The sequence below is a fragment of the Chiloscyllium plagiosum genome, unplaced genomic scaffold (assembly GCF_037043375.1).
Source record: "Chiloscyllium plagiosum isolate Xiang-an unplaced genomic scaffold, Cpla_swu_hap1 HiC_scaffold_4, whole genome shotgun sequence".
Classification (NCBI taxonomy): Eukaryota; Metazoa; Chordata; class Chondrichthyes; order Orectolobiformes; family Hemiscylliidae; genus Chiloscyllium; species Chiloscyllium plagiosum.
The window spans coordinates 127,839,229-127,862,072 of record NW_028270142.1 but is presented as its reverse complement, the minus strand read 5'-3'; the positions used below and the strand labels follow the sequence as shown (position 1 = coordinate 127,862,072).

Sequence of the window (22,844 nt, the reverse complement as noted above, 5' to 3'; positions counted from 1 at the left end):
ATAGATTAAGGGGAGCCAGTGAATGTAATATATTTTCAGAGAGTGTTTTATAAGCTACTACATATAGAATATAGAACATAGAACAGTACAGCACAGAACAGGCCCTTCAGTCCACGATGTTGTGCCGACCATTGATCCTCATGTATGAGGATCAAAGTTCTGAGACCATATGCATGTCCAGCAGTTTCTTAAATGTCCCCAATGACCTTGCTTCCACAACTGCTGCTGGCAACGCATTCCATGCTCTCACAACTCTCTGTGTAAAGAACCCGTCTCTGACATCCCCTGTATACTTTCCTCCAACCAGCTGAAAACTATGACCCCTCGTGTTAGCCATTTCTGCCCTGGGAAATAGTCTCTGGCTATCGACTCTATCTAAGCCTCTCATTATCTTGTTTACCTCAATTAGGTCCCCTCTCCTCCTCCTTTTCTCCAATGAAAAAAGTCCGAGCTCAGTCAACCTCTCTTCATAAGATAAGCCCTCCAGTCCAGGCAGCCTCCTGGTAAACCTTCTCTGAACCCTCTCCAAAGCATCCACATCTTTCCTATAATAGGGCAACCAGAACTGGACGCAGTATTCCAAGTGCGGTCTAACCAAAGTTTTATATAGCTGCAACAAGATCTCACGACTCTTAAAACTCAATCCCCCTGTTAATGAAAACCAAAACACCATATGCTTTCTTAACAACCCTATCCACTTGGGTGGCCATTTTAAGGGATCTATGTTCCTGCACACCAAGATCCCTCTGTTCCTCCACACTGCCAAGAATCCTATCCTTAATCCTGTACTCAGCTTTCAAATTCGACCTTCCAAAATGCATCACCTCGCATTTGTCCAGGTTGAACTCCATCTGCCACCTCTCAGCCCATCTCTGCATCCTGTCAACATCCCACTGCAATTAGGTTACTTAAGATGAGATCTTTTGGTGTTGGAGGTAGTATGTTAGCATTTTGAGAGCATTGGCTAATGGATAGAAGATAATTGCAATCGAGGGGTTATTTTCAGGATGAAAACCTGTAACTATTGGAATGCTGCAGGGATGATTGCTGGGGCCACTATTATTTATAATGGATATAAATTACTTGAATAAGGAAAGTGAATGTATTTTACCCAATTTTGTGGATGACACAAAAATAGGTGGAAAAGTAAGTGTTGAGGATAACACAGACTTTGCAGAGGGATATAGATGGGTTAAGTCAGAGTCATAGATGTCCAGCACAAAAACAGACCCTTTGGTCCAATTCGTCCATGCCAACCAGATATCCTAACCTAATCTAGGCCCATTTGCCAACACTTGGCCCATATCTCGCTAAACCTTTCCTATTCATATGCCCATCCAGATATCTTTTAAATGCTGCAATTGTACCAGCCTCCACCACTTCCTCTAGCAGCTCATTCCATACATGCACCACATTCTGCGTGAAAAAGTTGCTCCTTAGATCTCTTTTATATATTTCTCTTCTCACCCTGAATCTATGCCCTCTAATTCTAGACTCTTCCCCCCACCAGGGAAAAGACCTTGCCTATTTATCCTATCCATGCTCGTCATAATTTTATAAACCTTTTGTAAGGTCACCCCTCAGTTTCTGACGCTTCAGGGAAAACAGCCTATTCAGGCTCTCCCTACAATTCAAATTCTCCAACCCTGGCAACATCCTTGTAAATCTTTTGTGAACCCTTTCAAGTTTGAGTTGGCAAAAATTGGCAAAGGAATATAATATGAGGTTATGCATTTTGCCAGGTAGAATAAAGGACTTGAATCATATTTAAATGGAGAAAGACTGCAGAAAGCTCAGAACAAAGGGATTTAGGTGTTCTTATGCATAAATCACAGAAGTTAACATACAAGTTTAGCAGGTAATAGGGAAGGCAAATGGAATGCTGTCCTTTTATTTCAGTAGGAATGGAATATAAAAGCAGGGGTGTTTTGCTAAAACCATACAAGACACGAGTCAGACCACAGCTGAAATTCTGTGAATAGTTTTTGGCTGCTTTATCTAAGGCAAGATTTACTGGCATTAGTAGCAGTTCCGAGAAACTAGGCTGATTCTAGGTTTGGAGGGACTGTCTTAAGAGGAGAGTTTTGTAGATCGAACTTATGCTCCATGAATTTTGAGGCTGAGAGGCTGGATTATTGATATGTACAAGATTCTTAAGGGATTTGACACGGTAGGTGAGGTTGTTTGGTTGTTTTCCCTCTGTGGAAGAGTCTAGGACCAGAAGTTGTAATCACCATAAGTAGTCACCATTTAGGGTAGAGATGAGAAGAAATTTCTATGGTCATAAAGTAGTGAATCTGTGGAATTCTGTGGATTGTTGAGTCTGGATTGTTAAGTAAATTCAAGTAGATGGAATTTCAACCACAAAGGGAACCAAGGATGATGGGGAAAAGACAGGAAGGTGGAATTGAGGATTATCGGATCAATCATAATCTCATTGAATGTGGAGCAGACTTGATAGGCAGGATGGCCCGCTTCTGCTCCTGCATCTTATGGTCTCTTGAATGGTGCCATGGTAAACTCATACACCTCTCATCATAACTAGTTGAAAGATCCTCAAGTCTCTCAGCCAATTGTAAAGGCTGAGGCTTCTGCATTTTCCCCATCTACGTCCCCTTAGCTGCCTCAGCTGCAGCGAAACTCTTCTGATCCTGACCACTCGCCATATTAGAAGTCCATATCCAAAGGAGTATGACTGCCTCCTGGTACTATGACATTGTCTCTTTTTGATGTGGTGCAGTGCCTGCAACTTAGCGTCCAGCTCAGTGGCTCTAAGCTGAGATAACTGCAGACACTTAATGCAGATAGTCTGCTCTGGATTAGGGTCCAGGAGTTCTCACACATCACTGCCATGTCATCTTTAAATTTAATTAATTACTTTCATTATTTTGTTCAATGATTTATCATCATTTGTATATTTTGTTAATGTTAGCATTAGTTCCTGTACTGTTTCAAACCTTAAGAATAAATTTGACCTTAACCACTTGCCAGATACTCAGCCAGCTTATTCCCTTGTAGATGAAGAACCAATTCCCACAGGATGCAAAAGTTAGGAAAAACAAAGGGGATCTCCTACTTCTCTATACCTAACTCACTTGCCTAACACTTTGTTCAAAGTCACAGCTGATTGCCTTTCATTGTAAAAGGGTTGGAGTATAAGATTAGGAAAACTTCCAGCAATTATAGAGGGCTTTGGTGAATCCACATTATCTTTGGAAATCCTATCCTGCTCCTATTTGTTATGTTCTTAATCTATAGGTTCCCTGGGATGCTGTTTTGAAATAAGTCTGTCTTACAAATTCAGGAAAACTAATTCTAGGATGCTGGTAGTGTAGAATTTACACCACAATTTCGAGTGGTAGATAATTCTTATCTTGAATTCTTAGGCAATAAATTAATGGAATGGGCAAGTCTGTTCTAAATATGGAGGAGAAAGTGAGGACTGCAGATGCTGGAGATCAGAGCTGAAAATGTGTTGCTGGAAAAGCGCAGCAGGTCAGGCAGCATCCAGGGAACAGGAGGCTCGACGTTTCGGGCATAAGTCCTGACCTGCTGCGCTTTTCCAGCAACACATTTTCTGTTCTAAATATGGCACCAGCAATGTGAACACTGGAAGGTCCCAGCAGCAGCAGTGAACACTTCTGATTCTGTGGATGCAAGAGCAGGGCAGTGGAGGCGAGTGCACTATAAAATTGCATGAGAAGATTTGCTAGAGTTTGCAAAGAGAAACCTTCTACCAAACTCCCTGGAGTTCACACTTAGCCAATTTTTTGGGAAAACATTTAGACCATGGAATTTTGATTTGTGGTGGCTTTTACAACATCTGAGTGGCCAATAAAGGATTTTCAAGTGTAGTCATGTGGGCCGACCTGGTAGCCAAATTGCAGGTAATAATGTTCCATAGTCAATAAATAAGTGACTTATTAATTTGTTTCACAGATTGCTTGAGGGGTTAGCCTGAACACTGGGATAAGTCAAAAAAGGTCCTCAGGCATTCTGCACTAAATTAAAATCCATGTTAGATTTGTTTGAAGCTCTGTAAATCCATATCTAGTTTCCTCTGCATTTTGTGCAGACGTCGAACCTCCTGTTCCCTGGATGCTGCCTGACCTGCTGCGCTTTTCCAGCAACACATTTTCAGCTCTGATCTCCAGAGCTGAATAAATTTTGCAATAAATTAGCTAGAGCAGTGTGGGAATGGTAAATGATATGCACCATCGCATTGAGAGAGCTAACCTGATGGGCCTGGTAGTGTTTTCACGTGTGCTTCTTGATGAAACAAGTAAAAAGGTAGTGTGGCCAAAACCTGTTTAAAAAACTGACAATTTTATGCTTTGATATTCCAACACTATGATAATATTCTGTTGTCATTCTCGTCGATATGCTTGGCAGGAGCAGTTTATAGATCAGAAATGTAGAGACACATTATTTTAATATACTCAAACGTTTTACATGTCAAAACGGTTTCTTTAAAAATTGCATATTCCTTGCAGTGTGAGAATGTTATTACTTGTTGTGGACCAGGCCAGACCCCTCAAAACATTTCAAGAAAGTAGCCCAGACCATAACTTTGCTAGTTGTTTTAAGCAAGTGTAAAGTGAATATTTCAGGAGAAAATCAGCTGGTCAAGCCATTTAGTTATAAACAAAACAGAATTTATTTCCAAGATTACTAAACAAAGCACAAACAAAAGAATAGAATACCAAATACCTATCCTATCCAAAAACCCAACAGACTATTCCAACTTAATGATGCTATTCCAAATACTTGCAACAATCCCCATAAACATCCTTTGGCGCAAAAGGTAAAATCAAACAGAGGTTCTTACTCTCTGAGTTCTATCCTGAATCAGCCTGGACTTGCTTCTTTGGGTCCAGCAACTTTTATCATACTATTGCTAAAAACAAAACTAACCTAGAGAAAAGCTGAGCTGGGGGAACTGACCATTCTCCTTTTCATTATACAAGTGTTTTTTTTTTTGGAAGCTTGAAAGCCTTCTGTCTGAAGCAGTCTCTGTTAGCTAGTATCAAATTGGCCCTAAAACTCCAGATTTTTCAGAGTCTGTGTCATTTATGAACTCTTTGAAAAAGAAGCCAAGGACAGCATAACCTTGTTAAAGGAGCAGCTTCATCACATATTTTATATTATGTTATGTTATTAAAACCTTAATAAACAATGCATAGCTAATAGACTCAGCATTTCAACTAAAGCTTTTTATGTAAGCTCAGGGCAGGCTATACTAATTAATTAAGATAATCAGTCAGACTGAGTTAATATTTTACGAGTAAGAGAAGACTCATTTAACACTGATTGAAGTGTGAATTCAATATTAGGCTTGTTTAAAAGGGTTTATTACGAATTCACATTTTAGTCAGGCTGACTTTATTGGCAAGGGGTGAATGATAGGTAAAGCTGTTATTGCATTAAAGTACAGATGAACGGTGGAGTTGCACATCAAAGCTTTTTGTTTAACATTAGTATAATTAATATTGGTAAGGCTTAAAAGCTAGTTTTCAAAGAAAGCAGAAATGGTGATAAAATGAGAGACATGAAACTGAAGGAAAGAACAAAAAAAAAGTGCAAGGAATAGTGTAAATGCAGGGGCTTGTGGAGGGATCACAATGATGCTGATATCCTTGGTGAGGTGCTGGTGCAAAGAGGAGGGGAAAATGAAGAGCATCCTCCATGTGACAGAAGCCAGAAGTTGTCTGATTTATTCCATAATCAAGGCAAAGGTTATTGGCCTCTCTGTTTATTCTGACTGCAAAATCTGGGCTGATACTGATAAATTTACTGGTCTTTCCATTTCCAGGGTAATTTCTTCTCCCATTCCAGTTATGCTTCATTAATGTCAGTTCCTAACTCATTTATGTTTCTTAAATAAATGCTGATTTGGAAATATTGGCCTCAATATATTATAAAAGTTAAATCCAGAACAGCTTCTGTTTGCATTCACTAATCAATAGCGACACTGGGGTAACCCTCCATCCATTTCTAGAAATATGCAGTTCTTCTAGTTTTATCTCTGTTGTTTTCCTTCAGTCAGTTCTGAAAAGAACAGCCTTAATTATCGTGAAATGACTTCGGAACAATGTCCAACATCTAAAGTGGTTTCAAGATCAGTATTTTATTTATCGGCTGAGACTGGTAAGCAGAATATAACATTGTGCCATCTCCAAACACTAACAACTTTAACATCCATTTTGATACCTTTCTACTTTATAACATTGTCATGCAAAAACTGCAGTATCTTCACAATGCATGTTTATTGTTGGTGGTACTTAAGGTACTGTTCTAATTTTGAACATTTTTCCACCCTGATTTTAATTTGACTACCTATGGCAGCTGTGCTTTCTGTGACCCAGGCCCCAAACTTTAGAGTTCCTTCCCCAAATAGTTCTGCCCCGCTCTTCTTTTAGAATGCTTTTTTAAAGATCGACCCATTTGCCCAAATTTTACTCACCAGTTGTAATACCTCTTCAGTGCCTTGGTGACAAATTTTGCTTTTAATGCTCCCATGAAGCACCTTGGAAGTCTTACTGTGCTTTATAAGTATGAGTTATTGTTAAAATGTTTGAATTGTGTACAGTATCAATAACTCATAGTTCAATTGTGTGAAGAAAAGAATTTTTAAATCCAAATTTAAATAGCATTTAGAATTGAGCAAATAGCTCATATTTTAACTTGAACTGAGTTAGTAGTTCCAGTCTTGTTGGTATTGCCTGGATTATTTCTTTATAAAATATTATTTCATAAAGACTGTTTTTCTCTGTTCTGGAACTGGTGTTATTAAATTGCAGTCCTCACTTTGTGCGAGGACAAAAGTAAGGAAAACAATCTTTTTAACTTTATAATAACTTAAAGGGCAAATTAACTAAATGTATGAAGCAAGCAAGACACACAATGGTGAGTGTACAATGCAGTGGAATATTTCTGTTGGTTCTGCATGGGGAACAAAGAACTTTGATCAGGAATAGACAATCTGTCAAGTTGAAGCCTGATTTGCAATTTGATAAGGTCATGACTGACCTAGTTGTGGTCTCAACTCCCACTTTCCAGTCTGCCCTATAACCCTTGGCCATGAAAAAACTGGCTAAGACAGCCTTTAATAAATTGAATAATCCAGCCTTCACACTTTTCTGTAAAGAATACCCTACATACTAACAACCTCTGGGGGAAAACATGAAATGGATGCCTCTTATTCTTGAACTGTCCACATGAGATGAAATGGCTTCCTAGAAATTACCCTATCATATACTATCAGGATCTTTATTTTAGACAATGAAAATATCAGTGCTGTAAACCTTCATGATTTTATGGTTCTAAGTATTACATGTCTGATTATTGAAATTTGGTGCATAACTCATGATTCTTTTCTTCTGATGGCAAATGAACTCAGTTATAAGGACTGTTTTAAAAATTACTAGAGCAATTATTGTGCAGTGAGATAGGATCAATGGTTGACCTCATAGTTAACACGCGTCTAGTTAACAGCAATCATATGATTACATTTTGTATTCAAATTGAGAGAGAGAAGAAAGGGTCCAAAATTACTTTTTAAACTTAATTCTAATTATGATGACATGAAATCAGACCTGGCTAAATTGATTAGAAATAATACAGTAGCAGTGGCAGTCACTTAAAGTTTTTATTTCTGAATACATTGGGTAGATATATTCTAACAAAAAAGAAGAATTCCAAGAGGAGGATCTAGCATTCGAGATTAGCTTTAAAAACAAAAGTTAGTTTTAGTTAGAAAAAAAAATCACATATTTGGGCAAAGATGGGTGGCAGGTTAGAAGATTGAACAGAACATCAAAACCAGCAAAGAGTGACCAAATCATTAATAGTAAGGAAAAAAATTAGATTACCAGAGAAAATGAGCTGGAAACATAGAACTACTGGGCTACTATATTGATCTCCTAATTTAAAGAAGGATGTAAATGAGTTGGAAGCAGATTGATACCTGGTTATAGACTGATTTGGAGGTGCCGGTTATAGACTGGGCTTGCACATGCTGGAATTTAGAGTAAGAGGTGACTTGCTCGAAACGTATAACATCCAAAGGTTGCACAGAGAAAGGGTTTTCATCTTGTGGGGGAATCCAGAACTAGAGGTCACTGTAAAAATCAGGGATCATCCATTTAACACAAAGTTGAGAAGAACTTTTTTTTTAACAAAGGCTCATGAGTATTTGGAACACTCTTCCCCAAAAACGGTTGAAGCAGAGTCTTTGAATATTTTTAAAGCAAAGGTAGGTAGAGCCTTGATTAACAAGGGGGTGAAAATTTATCAAGCATTAGTGGAAATGTAGAATAATCAGATTAGCCATGATTGTATTGAATGGCTGAGCATGCTTGAGGGGCTAAGTGGTCTTGACCTCTTAATTTGTATGTTTGTAAGTGTAACAATAGGTTAGGCGTCAAATCTAGTTTGCAACATACTTTAAGTGGAATTTAAGAACCTTGGATGAGAAGAAAGGAGTAGAAGTCAATTCCTTTCTGTATGGTGAGTTGAGTGGTAGAGGGCTGTTAATCAGGTGGAAAGGTGGCTGATGGGTCCACACTGTTTTCTCACCTCCAACCAATTAAATTCTGTAATGGGAAGGCCAGTGGATCTACCTCCCTGTCTTATTGTCATTTGAGGCCCTTTTGGGCAATGGACATTTAAGGGATTCATCTCACTGTCACTTCTATTACAATATAGTAAGTTTAGGGATTGCTTGTTGATGGTAAGACTAGTAAAATCCATATGTTGCCTGTGGTTTCCTGGAGGTAGGGTGAGGTGTCCCTTGTTTAAAAGCACTTTGTACCTAACATTCCATCCCTGATCTCTTGGTACCCAAGATTTCCCTCCACCCTTCCTACTCACCCCTTGCCCCCATGTGGATAGCTGTTTGAGGTATTAGGCGCAAGACTAATGTGCTCCTGCTATGTTGTATAATATAGTTGGTGATTTATGTTGCTGCATTGTAAACAGTGCTTTCAGCTTCAGCTGTTGATTGGCTTTAGCTAATATTTGCTTCTTTTCCTTGCCAGTGGGGTGGAGCTTGTCTGTTTATGTGATCTTTGCACGATGATGCAATGACTTTAATGATTCAGCAGGAGATTTTATTTAAAAATATATTGGTTCATTTTTTTTTGTCGATTTTGATTATTCCTCTCTAGTAGCTCATGCTAAGAAATCTCGGCACTCCTTCCCAACATTTTATACCCATTAGTGCTGATGAAACTATTGAGGTGAATATCTTCATCTTGCAAACATGAAGCTTTTTCCTGGAAGCATACCTTTGTTAAATCTGTCCTTAAGTTTTCTCTCCAAATTTCCTAATGATGCATATGTAGAATAAATCTGTTTTCAGAGCTGTTTTGAGTATTTTTGAAGACAAACAAATGTTGACGTTTTTGTGTTGTGCACACTTTATTTTCTGCTTAAAAAATTACCATTGTAATTAAGATTTATTTTAATTTGCATTAGAAGTAAAATCTCATCTTTAAAACAGGTAATGGTTATATGTTTTTTTATAATGCAAATTGTGCAGCAAAGTTTCAATTTGTTTCAATTACAGGGCATTTGAAACAGATTGATCCTGAGACATTTAAAGATTTTTACAACTTTTGGAAGGAATCTGAGACTGAGGCACAAGAAGTTAACCTCCCTCTGGAAGTGATAGAGCGCTTGGACAAAAATGAATGTGTTTATAAATTATCATCATCTGTGAAAACCAATTATGGTGTGGGCAAAATTGCACTGACACAGAAGCGACTGTTTCTTCTTATAGAGGGAAGACCTGGCTATGTTGAGATTGCCAAATTTAGAGATATACTGGTAATACTTGAGAATAATGGTTACAATTTATACATTTTTAATGATTTTGTAATTATTTTGTCTCCTTACGTTATAGAGATGATCCTCTGTTCTACACAAGTAGCAGGAAATAGGCAACCAAAGCAAGATTGCTGCCCAATTATACAAGTCCATGTTTTTCTCATATCACAGTTAACCAGTTATATGATAAATGAATCAAGATTTAATAGATTTGTTCTAGAAAGATAATAATTTAGTTAATTGTTGCTGAAAGAATAGTATATTTTTAACTGTATGATCTGGTCAAACTTTTTAAATTAAAAGCATTGGTCTGTTATTGGAAAACACCAGCTGTGCAATAGAATGCTTAATATTTAGTTGACTGATCATTTAGAGCTTTTGATCTTCATTAAGCAATACATAACTGAGCTTGAAAGTTTAGACATAGAAAATCAGAGCAGAATAGGCCATCCAACCCTTCAAGCTTACTCTGCCATTCAATATGATCACGGCGATCATCCAACTCAACACTCTGTTCTTGCTTTCTCCCTGAACCTGTTGATTCTTTTAGCCCTATGAACTAACTTCTTCTTGAAAACATTCAATGTTTTGGCCTCAACTGCTTTGTGTGGCAGAGATTTCCACGGGTTCACTACTCTCAGGATGAAGAAATTTCTTCTCATCTCAGTCCTAAATAGCCTTCCCTGAGATGTGACCCCAGTTCTTTCCAGGATCTGGGAACAGCCTTCATTTACACTGTCTAGAACTTTATAGGTTCCTATGAAATCCTCTTATTCTTCTAAACTCCAGTGCATATAGTCCTAACCAATCCAGTCTTCCTTCATGTCAGTCCTACTGTCCCAGGAATTGGTCTGGTAACCAGAACTACTATGGGATGTAAATTATCAGGCCCTGGGAAACATTGTTTGGAAATATTGTGAATAATTGAGCAGGGATAGAGACCTGAATGATCATCTAGAAATAGGAAAATTCATTAATTTTCATCACAGTCCAAAAATTGCAGTACAAAATGGGATAGTTCTTGGAACAGAATGTACTCCCTGAAACATTGTCTTCCTGTTTAACAAATTAGATTAGATTAGATTACTTACAGTGTCGAAACAGGCCCTTCGGCCCAACAAGTCCACACCGACCCTCCGAAGATCAACCCACCCAGACCCATTCCCCTACATTTACCCCTTCACCTAACACTATGGGCAATTTAGCATAGCCAATTCACCTAAACTGCACATTTTTGGACTGTGGGAGGAAACCGGAGCACCTGGAGGAAACCCATGTAGACACGGGGCGAATATGCAAACACCACACAGACAGTTGCCTGAGGCAGGAATTGAATCCAGATCTCTGGCGCTCTAATCAATGGATTTGTTGAGTGTTACCTTATTTTTCATTGTCAATACTTTTCTTCTCAATTGTTAGGAACTTGAAAACATTTCAGTGATGTTTTTCCCACTTCGAATCCCAGCTCTCAAAATTAAAACTACTCATAAGGAACCATTTATTGGAAACCTGAAGAATGAACGTGATCTTTGGCTGCTAATTGTGAAGGAAATGTGGGCTGGGAGAAAAATGGCTGATAAGCACAAGGTTTGAGACTTTGTTTTGAAATACTTGATGGTGTAAATGTCTTTTGACCTTTTTTAAAAAAAAAATCCATTCATCAGGTATACAAACTCCATTTATTTAGCACAAATCTTGTTGCAATTTGTGATCTTTGACCCATGATCTTATGCTTCTTGTCAGCATCTCCTAGTTTTACAGCAATTTTTTCAGAAGAGAGAGAAAAAACAAAAGTGGTATTTGAATGCTCTTTAAGAAAAAAGTCCCTAGCAGCAAAAGTTAAAGAACTATGGCTGAATTTAACCATCAGTATAATATTCATAAAATTGGATGTGCTACTAAAGAGGGACATAATGTAGGCCAGAAGTGACTGGTGGTCCTTATCGATTTGGAAGAAATACATACATGGTGGTGGCATCTGTATCTTGGGCAAACAAGAGGTTAAGGAAGCTTAATGGTAGTAAGCTGCCAAGAGTGGAAGGTATCGAATCTGGAGGTGACAGAACTTGGAGATGCGCATAAAGTTGCCAGTGGTAGTTAATCCTGATAAGAGGCAGAGATGAACGTTGTTACAAAGTTGAAATTAAGGAAACTTGAAGGTTATTGGGATCTTTGCTTTTCTTGGTGTATGCAAATCTTGGTTTGTAATGGATAATTTCAAAATTTGCAAATGACCCTAAATTTTGAAGAACTGTAAGCTGAGGAGGATAGTGCAGAATTTCAAAACAACATTGGCGAACTGGGGGTATATGTGGCAGGTGAAATTCAATGCAAAGAACGTTAGGTGATATACTTCAGTTCAAAGAACGTGGAAAGGTTGCATAAAATAAAGAGTATTATTCTAAAGGTGTGTAGGAGCAGAAACCTGGGTGTATATGTACTTATGTCATTAATGGTGGCAGGACAAGTGGACAGAACTGGTAATAAATTATACTGTATTCTAGGCATCATTAATAGTGGATGAAATGCAAGAACAGGGAGGTTATGATGAACTGATATAAACATTGATTAAGTACTATGTGTAGTTCTGGTTATCTCGTTACAAGATGAGTTTGAATGCATTAGGTAGAGTTCAGGAGAGGTTTATAAGAATGGTTCCAGGGAAGAATCACTTTAGTCATGAGGAAAGAATGGACAAGTTTGGATTGTTTTTGTTGGACAGCAGAAATCTAATAGGAGATTTGATAGAAGTGTTCAAAATCATGAATAGTCTGGATCGAGTAGATAGAGGCAAATTGTTCACAATGGTTAAAGGTTTGAGAGCTATTTTGCAATCAGAGAAAATGTGAGTTGGGGAAACCATTTTCACACAGCCAGAAGTTTGAGTCTGGATTGCACTGTCTGCAGGTTCAACTGAGGCATTGAAGTGGGGCACTGGATAATTATTTAAACAGAAACAATGCACAGGTTTACTGGAAAAGACAAGAGATTGGCAGCAAGTTAAAGTCCTCAGAAAACTAGTGCAGACATGCTGTGCTGAATGGCCTTGTTGTAGAATGTTACAGTGCAGTACAGACCCCTCGGCCTTGATGTTGCATCGACCTGTGGAACCAGTCTGAAACCAATCTATCTTACACTATTCCATTTTCCTCCATATGTTTATTCAATGACTATTTAAATGCCCTACTGATGCAGGCAGTGTGTTCCACACCCCTACTACTCTCCGAGTAAAGAAATAACCTCTGACATCTGTCCTCTTTCTATCGCCCTTCAATTAAAGCTATGTCCCCTCGTACTAGTCATCACCATCCAAGCAAAAAAGGATCTTACTGTCCACCTTATCTAACCCTCTGATTATCTTGTGTATCTCAATTAAGTCACCTCTCAACCTTTTTCTCTCTAATGAAAACAGCCTCAAGTCTCTCAGCCTTTCCTCATAAGACCTTCCCTCCATAGCAGGCAACATCCTGGTAAATCTCCTCTGAACCCTTTCCAAAGCTTCCACATCCTTCCTATAATATGGTGACCAGAACTGTATGCAATACGCCAAGTGCAGTTGCACCAGAGTTTTGTACAGCTGCAATATGACCTTGTTCTTCTGTACTAAACCTACCTGTGTTACCTGGTCTCGCCTACATGTGACTTCAGAGCCACAGCAATGTGGGTGACTCTGAACTGCCTTATGAAATGATGTAACATGGCACACAGTTGTATCAATTGTTTAAAAAGTCTCAAAAAAGAATTAAAACTGGACAGACTACCTGGCATCAACCTAGCGCACTGGAAATAACAACAGCAAACTCACCCCTGTCAATGTGAAAAGCCTTCCTTACCAACACCTGGGAGCTAGCCTGAGATGACTGTCTCACAGGCTAGACAATTTTCCAGTGTCAATTATGAAAATTGAGGCAGAAGTGGCAAACTGAGGTGAGACTTTTGAACTTGTTTCTGCATGGTTTTGCTTCTCTGACATGACAGGAGGCTAACTGATGCAAAGCGTGTAACAGTCACAATTATTTGAGGCCATAAGTTTTAATCTTTGTTGAAAAAAACTGAATTTTCAGTGAATCCAATTTGAGGCCAGATTAGTGACTCAGTGGATGTGTTGTGAATACAATTGCCATTCTCACATACAAAGAATTGTATGCTGTCTCCAAAAGAAAAAAAAGAAGAGTAACTTATTGTGCCAATGCTGCATGTAGTTGCAGTCATTTCAATTAATTAGATTACTTACAGTGTGGAAACAGGCCCTTCGGCCCAACAACACCACACTGACCTGCCGAAGTGCACCCACCCAAACCCATTCCCCTACATTTACTCCTGCACCTAACACTACGGGCAATTTAGCCAATTCACCTAACCTGCACATTTTTGGACTGTGGGAGGAAACTGGAGCACCCAGAGGAAACCCACGCAGACACGGGGAGAATATGCAAACTCCACACAGTCAGTCGCCTGAGGTGGGAATTGAACCTGGGTCTCTGGCGCTGTGAGGCAGCAGTGCTAACCACTGTGCCACCATGACGCCCACAAATTGTTTTGTTATCGTGCAGTTGAGATATGAAAGTGGCAAAGTTTGCCAGGAGGAGCAAGCAGTGAGCTGCTGCCACCAGGTAACTGTTCTGAATTTCATCCTGGGAACTGATGTCATCTCCTTCCTCAGTAAGGAGGGGAGAATCGAGAACCACATGGAAAAAGGCAAGATTAGATGATAATGGGATGCAAATGAATGGGAGTAAGAAACTTGTGGCTTCTTAGCGAGATTCAGAGCTTGTTATTTGATGCTGTAGTGGAAAATTGGAAATTCTTTTCATAATGTCAGGAATGTGATTCTCACCTGCATTCATTCTCCACCTTCTCCCATTGCCCACAACATTTGAAGCAATGGAAAATTCCATCCACAGATTCCAGACTGATGTGTTCTTTCCCTAAGATCTTGCTACTTTGAATATCCTTATTTCTAAAATCTTTAACTCATTGTAGAAGCCAGTATTGTTCCAACATTTTGAAGATGAGCATAAAGTGTTTAATTAACAGTAGTGTTTCCTTAATTTTGTTTTTAGGACCCACAGTACATTCAGCAAGCACTAACCAATGTTCTGTTAATGGATGCTGTGGTTGGATGCATGCAGTCTCCTCGAGCTATTTATGCAGCTTCCAGATTGGCTTATTTTGACCGAATGAAAAATACGGGTAAGAATAAGAAAAGTTTTATTTTAATTTTCACGAACTTTTGAAATTGTCTAATTTACATACTCTGCATTAATATTAGTTCTTTATTGCAACTTAAACATGAGTATAAAAATGTTAGCCAATAGTGATTTAGGGTCATACAGCGTGGAAACAGGCCCTTTGGCCTCCATTTGTCTATGCTGACCAGATTTCCTAAATGGAACTAGTCCCTTTTTCCTGCGTTTGGCTTATATCCCTCTAAACTTTACCTATCTGTGTACCTGACCAAATGTCTTTTAAATGTTGTAATTGTATTTGCCTCTACTACTTCCTCTGGCAACTCAATCCATACATGCACCACCCGCTGTATGAAACAGTTGCCCCTCAGGTCCCTTTTAAATCTTGTCCCTCTAACATTAAACCGATAGTTTTGGACTTGCCTATCTTTTGAGAAAAGACCTTGGCTACTCACTTTGTCTATGCCCCTCATGGTTTTATAAACCTCTAGTAGGTCACCCTTCAGCCTCCTACCTTGCAGGAAAGAAAGTCCAGCCTCTTCTTATTATTCAAACCTTCCAATGTCAGTAACATCCTTGTAAATCTTTTAAGCACCCTTTCCAGTTTAATAACATCCTATATATCTCTGACCAATGAAGGCAAATGTACCTAATGCATTCTTCATTACTCTGTCTACCGTGACACCACTGTTGAGGAACTGTGTACTTGCACCCAACAACTCTCCCCAGGACCCTACCGTTAATGGTAAGTCCTGTCCTGGTTTGTCTTTCCAAAATGTAACACTTCACATTGATCTAAATTAAACTTCACCTACCATTCCTTGGTCCACTAGCCCAGCTAATCATGATCTGTTGTACTCTTAGATAACCCTCTTCACTGTCCATTACTCCACTAATTTTGGTGTCATCCACAAACTTACTAACCATGCCCTCCTATATTCTCACCTAAATTGTTTATATAAATGATGAATAGCAATGGACCTAACACTGATCCTTGAGGTCACCATCCTCCAGTCTGAACAACACCACCCTCTCTTGCTTACTGTCAAGCCAATTTTGTTTCTAATTGGCTGGCTGGTTCCCATGTGATCTAACCTCACTAACCAGTCTCACATGGGGAACCTTGTCAAAGGCCTTGCTAAAGTCTATGTAGACAATATCTATCACTCTGCCTTCATCTATTGTGGCCATCTCTTCAAAGAAAAGCTCAATCAAATTTGTGAGATTCTCCACTCATAGAGCCATGTTGACTATCCCTAGTCAGTCCTTGCCTTTCCAAAAGCATGTAGATCCTGTGTCTGAGTCCCCTCCAACAACTTATCCACCACTGATGTTAAGCTCACTGGCTTTTACTTGCAGCCTTTCTTCAATAACGGCACAACATTAGCTGTTCTCCAGTACTCTGGCCTTTCATCTATGGCTGGTGATGATACACATATCTCTGCTAGGTGCCCATAATTTCTTCCCTAGCTTCGGACAATATCCTAGGACACTCTTGATCAGGTTCCAGAGTTTTATCTACCTATATGCATTTTAAAGCCTCTGGCACCACCTCTTCTGTAATGTGGATTCTTTTCTAGACATCCTTATAGAAATGTCTTCCAGAATGTTAGTATGTTGACAGGCTCATCTTTATTCACAAACAGTATACTCAAATTCATGAGGAAATTGTGCCCATTTTTATGAACTAAATTGAAGAAAATGGCTAATACCCAATTTTTAAAAATCTTGAAACACACAGCTGCCACATGCAGAGACTACATAGTTAATGGGCATAGTGTTCTCATGTGTTCAAACTTAAAGGTGAGGTGAGAGTGACTGCACTTGATATCAGTGCTACATTTGTTGAGTGTGGTAAGAAGGAGACCTAACGAAAGTAGAGTCATTGATAAAACTCTTCATTGGTTGGAGACATATCTGGCACAAGGGAAGATAATTATGGTTGTTAGAAATCAATCATCCCAGCTCTGCAGGAATTCCTCAGATTACTGTCCAAGATCTAACCATCTTCAACTGCTTCTCAATGACCTTCCCTTGATTAAAGGGGCAGCAGTGGGAATGTTCACTGATTGCACAATGTTCAACACCATTTCACACTCTTCAGATACTGAAGCAGTCCATATCCAAATGCAGCAAGATGTGGATTGTTTAGGCCAGGTTTCGGCTGACAGATAGCAAGCTATTACCGAATTAACAGTAAAATCTGGCCAGGACCTCAACCAACAGTGGTCTGATGCTGAGGTTGGAAGTGTCCAGGGCTCTAACCTTGTGCAGTATTGATCTTTGAAGTTCTGCTGTTGAGTTGTTCTGGTATTTGATTCTTATATAGATTTTCATTCTTTGGTCTCTGAGGTGATTTATTGATGATTTCTTTCATCCAAGTTATTTGAAGACTGTAGCTAACTTCTGTATAAAAAGTAATTTCTTTGTTTATTATTACATTTGGCATTGACTGTTTGTTTGAAGACGCAGCTTTCCTGTGGTTATCTCCTTAAAATCTGTGGAGCAGTCCTTGCCCTTCATATTCATAAAGCATCCAGTTTATCAAGCAGGTGTCAAAGCAGTTTTGTTTCTATAATCTCACCAAGACATGGCTAATTGCTTGAATCTCATGTAACAACTTGCCTTTGTTCCTTAACAGCTTATTGCAGACACTGTTATTGCTATGTGTAATAGTATTTTTTTGATTTGTTAAGTCTGTGACCAGTTAGTAACACTCTGAAGTATGGGCCATCCATACAACATTGTGGCTACAAGAGCAGGTCAGAGGCTAAGAATCCTACAGCAAGCAAGTCATCTCTTGACTCCTTATAGCCTGTCACCATCCAGGTCAAAGTCAGGACCGTGTTGGAATACTGTCCACTTGCTTGGAAGAGCGCAGCTCCAACAACATTCCAGAAACTTGTCACTTCAAATTCACTAAAGCTCCTTAGACAACACCTTACAAATTCATGATCATTATCACCTAGAAGGACAAGGATAGTGGAATCATGGGAACACTGCCATCTACATGTTCCCCTGTAAGCCACTCATTATTCTGACTTGGAAATATGCCACCATTCCTTCAGTTTTGCTGGGTCAAAATTCTGGAATTGCCGCCCTGATGGGAATTGTGAGTGGACTCCAAATAGACTGTAGCAATTTAATAAGACAGCTCACCATCCGTTTCACAAGGGCAATTGCGGATGGGCAATCAATGCTGGACCAATCAGCAATGCTAAAACACATGAATGAATAATAAAAAGTACTCAACGTTTTATTGGCCAGCATTTTCTAATTATTAGATTTCTGTGTCCAATTTCACTTGTACCTTGAATTTTTCCTAGTGCTTCCGAAAACAACTTCAGAAACTTTGAAACACAAGGTAAACCCTTCTGCTGGCCAAACAAGTCCTCAGGCTGTGAATGCACTTTTATATACACCAGGTAAGAATAAAAGTCTATCGTTTTGTTAGTAGGTATTGCATAATTGAGATAATAGATCTGATTTTGAAATGGTAATAGAAATGCTAAGCTTGTTGTCATTACTCCAGTGAAATCGACTGCAGATGTTCAGAATAACATGAAATAAAAGTCAAATGTTACTGTTAATGAGCCTCTATCCTCTGGGTCTTCAGGCCCCTTGATTGCAATCAACAGGAAATTTACAAATTGTTGCAAATCTTCAATTTGAGGCTGTTTGTCTCTCGAAAAAAATCCTTAAAGTTAAATCTTAATCCAATCATATTTATTTTGCTGCATTCAATTTTAAGTTAAAAGCACTGTGATTAACTGTTATCACTGCATATGCACCATTGCAGATCCTATGGATTGGCACTGATTTCATCAGGAGAAAGGAAGTCTGTGCCAGAGGTTCTCTGAGTCAATGCTTCTATTATGTATTTCTCCACCGTAGTCCTGTTTTGATGCTGGGAATTTGGGTGTGACCACAGACTAGGGTGAGGTGGCTTTGAAGACAGGAAGACGGGTCAGCATCAGTAGGGGATGGGAGCTTGAAGAGCAGACAACAAAGTTCCTTTTCACCTGCCAGGTTTGCATGTTCTGTTGAATATAATGATCTGGCCTCTGAGCTTTTTTTCTTTAGGCGGCACCCATTGCACCTCTGCAAGACAAAACGTTGCCTGCATGTCATCAGGTCTTGGAGCTGATGCCAGGGCTGTTCTACCAAAGTGAATGTTCCACAGTCACTCTTGAATCTTCAAAGGAGAGAGAGATTTTAATTGCCCAGCAGCCTCAGTGAGAGTGGGAGACCCACAGTTAGGCAATATCTGTACCAGATCCTTGGCATCATTCCTTTAGGTGTATGGCACTTCTTTCTTACTGAACAAAAATACTGGACAAATAATCTTGTCAGACCTTGTAAGATTGAACAAGTTTATTTGGTTTGACGGCCCATCATTTTCTGTGGTTTTATGTTGCATTTTAATAATTTACATGAAAATCAGCAGAACTGTGATGAAAAGGAATGATTTTATTGCACGAAACCAGTATTGATATCCAGGCAATATCGTAACATGGTGTACAAAAGGATCATTGACACAATTGAATTCCAGCATAAATTCTGGCCTTCAGGAGAGAATGGTCAGGAGCAAAAAATATAGGGATGGGTAAAGAATTCCTACTTGGAATACTGTGTCCAGTTCTGGTCGCCCAGTTATAGGAATGATATCAAGTTGGAGAGGGTTCAGAAGAGATTTACCAGGATGGTGCCAAGTGTGGAAGGTTTGAGTTAGGCTGGGAATATTTTCATTGGAGCATAGGAGGTTGAGAGGTGACCTGATAGTTGTTTATAAAATAATGAGAGGTATAGATCAAGTTAAGGGTAGTTGTCTTTCCCAAGGAGGATGGATTTCAAGATTAGGGGGCACATTTTTACGATGAGAGGGGAGAGGTTTCAAAGAGACAGGAGGCAAACATTTTTTACACAGAGGATGGTTCGCTTGTGGAATGAACTTCCCGAGGAAGTGGAGGATGCGGGCACAGTTACATTGTTTAAAAGACATTTAGATAAGTACATGAATAGGAAAAGTTTAGAGGGATATGGGCCAGGAGCAGGCAGATAGGACTAGTTTAGTTTGGAATAATTCTGGATCAGTGGTGCTGGAAAAGCACAGCAATTCAGGCAGCATCCGAAAAGCTTCGAAATCGACGTTTCGGGCAAAAGCCCTTCATCGGGAACGTCGATTTCGAAGCTTTTCGGATGCTGCCTGAATTGCTGTGCTCTTCCAGCACCACTGATCCAGAATCTGGTTTCCAGCATCTGCAGTCATTGTTTTTACCTAGTTTGGAATAATGTTCGGCATGGACTGGTTGGACCAAAGAGTATGTCTCTGTTCTGTATGACCCGATGACTCTACACTGCAATTGGCAAAATATTATTTTTTAAAATTTCTAGATCGTAGTTTCTGAAGAAACCGAGTTGAGAATGATAAGATTTGCTACTATCAATATACTTGATCAATATACTTGATCCTCCCCTAGAGCCTTGCTGTCCTAAGTCCCAGTAAAACCATCTGACGCTCTCTCACCCTGTTGTCTCCCTTGGAATGGCCTTCGTTTCTGCTCCCTTAGTCATAGGATATGGCAAATAGTTTGAGCTTCTCCGTCATGGACTGTTTCATAGCTGCTTTTGTACACTTTGATCAGCTGCCTTTTCGTGGGTCCTACTTTGCAACAATTAAACACAGGCATAACTTCAACAAGGTTTTCCTTGAGCTCTATTCTTGTTCAGTTTGGGTAGCTTTTCAATACCCACTCCTAACTACACTGACCTATTAATGATACCCACTTTCCTGCAAGTCACCACAACTCCCAAGATATTTTCTAATCCCTGACTGCAACATGTAACTGCCAAATAACTGCTAGAGTGTGACCCGAGTTCTAAAAGCACAGGAATATCCAACTCTGCTTGATTGCTTCTCACATGGTGTCCAACTACACGGACTTGGTGTAGTTCAGTTACCTTTGCAGCACTACAGCTCAACAGCCCATTTCTGGATAGTGCTTTATTTTCTTTGATTTTCCTTAGTCCCAACACATAGCTAACCAACTGCTCCAGGACACCCCGAGCAAGAACTTCTGTTGTTCAGTTACCTTTCATGTGGTACTTCTAAAAGGCAACACTTCTAATATAGAGTCTTTCTTTTCTCTCCCTCACACTCCCACTGAACTTTCAGTTCCCATTCCCTTGAGCTTCTGTTAGTGACCCTGAGCAGTCCTGAGTGACCTATTGAAAAACTTTGCAAATGGTCCTTTTCCCTAATATGAGTAGAATTGAATGCTCCGCACAATTCCTGGAATGAATGTACTCTGAACATTACGTTTCACTGACAATGCTTGCTTACTGTTAAAATTAAATAAGGAGTGGTTGGACAGGCTGGGAATTTTTTTCACTGGAGCAAAGGAGGTTGAGGAGGAACCTTATGGAAGTTTATAAGGTCATGAGAGTGAATGACAAGTGTCTTTTCTCTAGGGTAGTGGGGCTAGAGGGCATATTTTTTAGGTGCGAGGAGAAAGTTTTTAAAAAATACATGAGGGGCATTTGTTTTTTAACACAGAGTGGTTAGTGTGTGGAATGAATTTCCAGAGGAAGTGATATATTTGGGTAAGTACATGAATAGGAAATGTTTAGAGGGATATGAGCCAAGCACAGGCAGGTGGGACAAGTTTAGTTTGGGATTATGGTGGCATGGACTGGTTAAACCAAAGGGTCTGTTTCTGTGCTGTGTGACTCAATGACTCTAAATGGATATAATTAGTTAAATACAAATTTTATAGATACTCCTTTGCATATTTAGTACATTTAGAAAACTATAAAGCTTAACTCAAACAAAAACAAGTACTTGTGACAAGTAGAACCAGCAGGATTTAAGCTTCATATCATGGACATAATTTAGTGCAGATACTCTTTCTCATTCCTTTAGCTTTGCAAGGAAGGTTTCATTTAAGTCTAGCTTTTCAGAGAGTGTTTCAAGGCCAGATCAGTAAACATGAAAAACAGCAACCCCTTGTGAAGTTTCATGATCATTACAATATGGAGGGAGTTACGTAAATTCATGAAATCTCTGTTGATTGCATTTGCTATTTAATGTGCAAGGTGGGGTTTTCAAGCGTTAACCATGTATGCTACATTTTTTGAATTTTGGGAAAAAGATGTACATATATTGTAGGTTGTACTACTGTTCTAACTCATACGTGGTATAGAATTGTTGTTAGCTCGAAACTGGAATCTTGTGGCTTCCCTAGATCTTGCCTTAGGGAAAATGATTATTGGTCCCGAACCAAATTATAACATATTAGGTGGTCCTGGATGTATGTTTGCTCGCTGAGCTGGAAGGTTCATTTTAAGATGTTTTGTCACCGTACTAGGTAACATCTTTAGTGAGCCTCCGGATGAAGCACTGCTGGTGTTTCCTGCTTTCTGTTTATACCTTTGGTTTTCTTTGGGTTGGTGATGTCATTTCCTATGGTGATGCTATTTCCTGTTCTTTTTCTCAGGGAGTGATATATAGCATCCAAGTCAACATGTTTGTTGATAGAGTCCCAGTTGGAATGCCATGCTTCTAGGAATTCTCATATGTGTCTCTGTTTGGCTTGTCCTCAGATGGATGTGTTGTCCCAGTCAAAGTACTGTCCTTCCTTATCTGTATGTAAGGATACTAGTGAGAGAGGATCATGTCGTTTTGTGGCTGGTTGATGTTCATGTATCTTGGTGGCTAGTTTTCTGCCTGTGTGTCCAATGTAGTGTTTGTTACAGTTTTTGCAAAGGTATTTTGTAAATGACATTAGTTTTGCTTGTTGTCTGTATATGGTCTTTCAAGATCATTAG

The 22,844-nt window shown here is 39.2% G+C and overlaps 1 protein-coding gene across 5 annotated transcripts in view; it reads left to right on the top strand.

Moving 5' to 3' along the window:
• dennd3a (DENN/MADD domain containing 3a) overlaps window positions 1–22,844 on the top strand; it is a 105,905-nt gene that overhangs the window by 70,736 nt on the left and 12,325 nt on the right. For 4 of the 5 annotated variants that reach the window (XR_015757047.1, XM_087986647.1, XM_087986649.1 and 1 more), the window contains exons 15-19: window positions 6,043–6,147; window positions 9,569–9,828; window positions 11,248–11,415; window positions 14,892–15,021; window positions 18,344–18,442. Coding sequence is in view for 4 of the 5 variants with exons in the window: in XM_087986647.1 (XP_087842773.1) it covers window positions 6,043–6,147; window positions 9,569–9,828; window positions 11,248–11,415; window positions 14,892–15,021; window positions 18,344–18,442 (762 nt within the window). In the remaining variant the exon portion in view is untranslated. The remainder of the gene's footprint in view (window positions 1–6,042; window positions 6,148–9,568; window positions 9,829–11,247; window positions 11,416–14,891; window positions 15,022–18,343; window positions 18,443–22,844) is intronic. The other variant, XM_087986650.1, reaches the window with a different exon arrangement.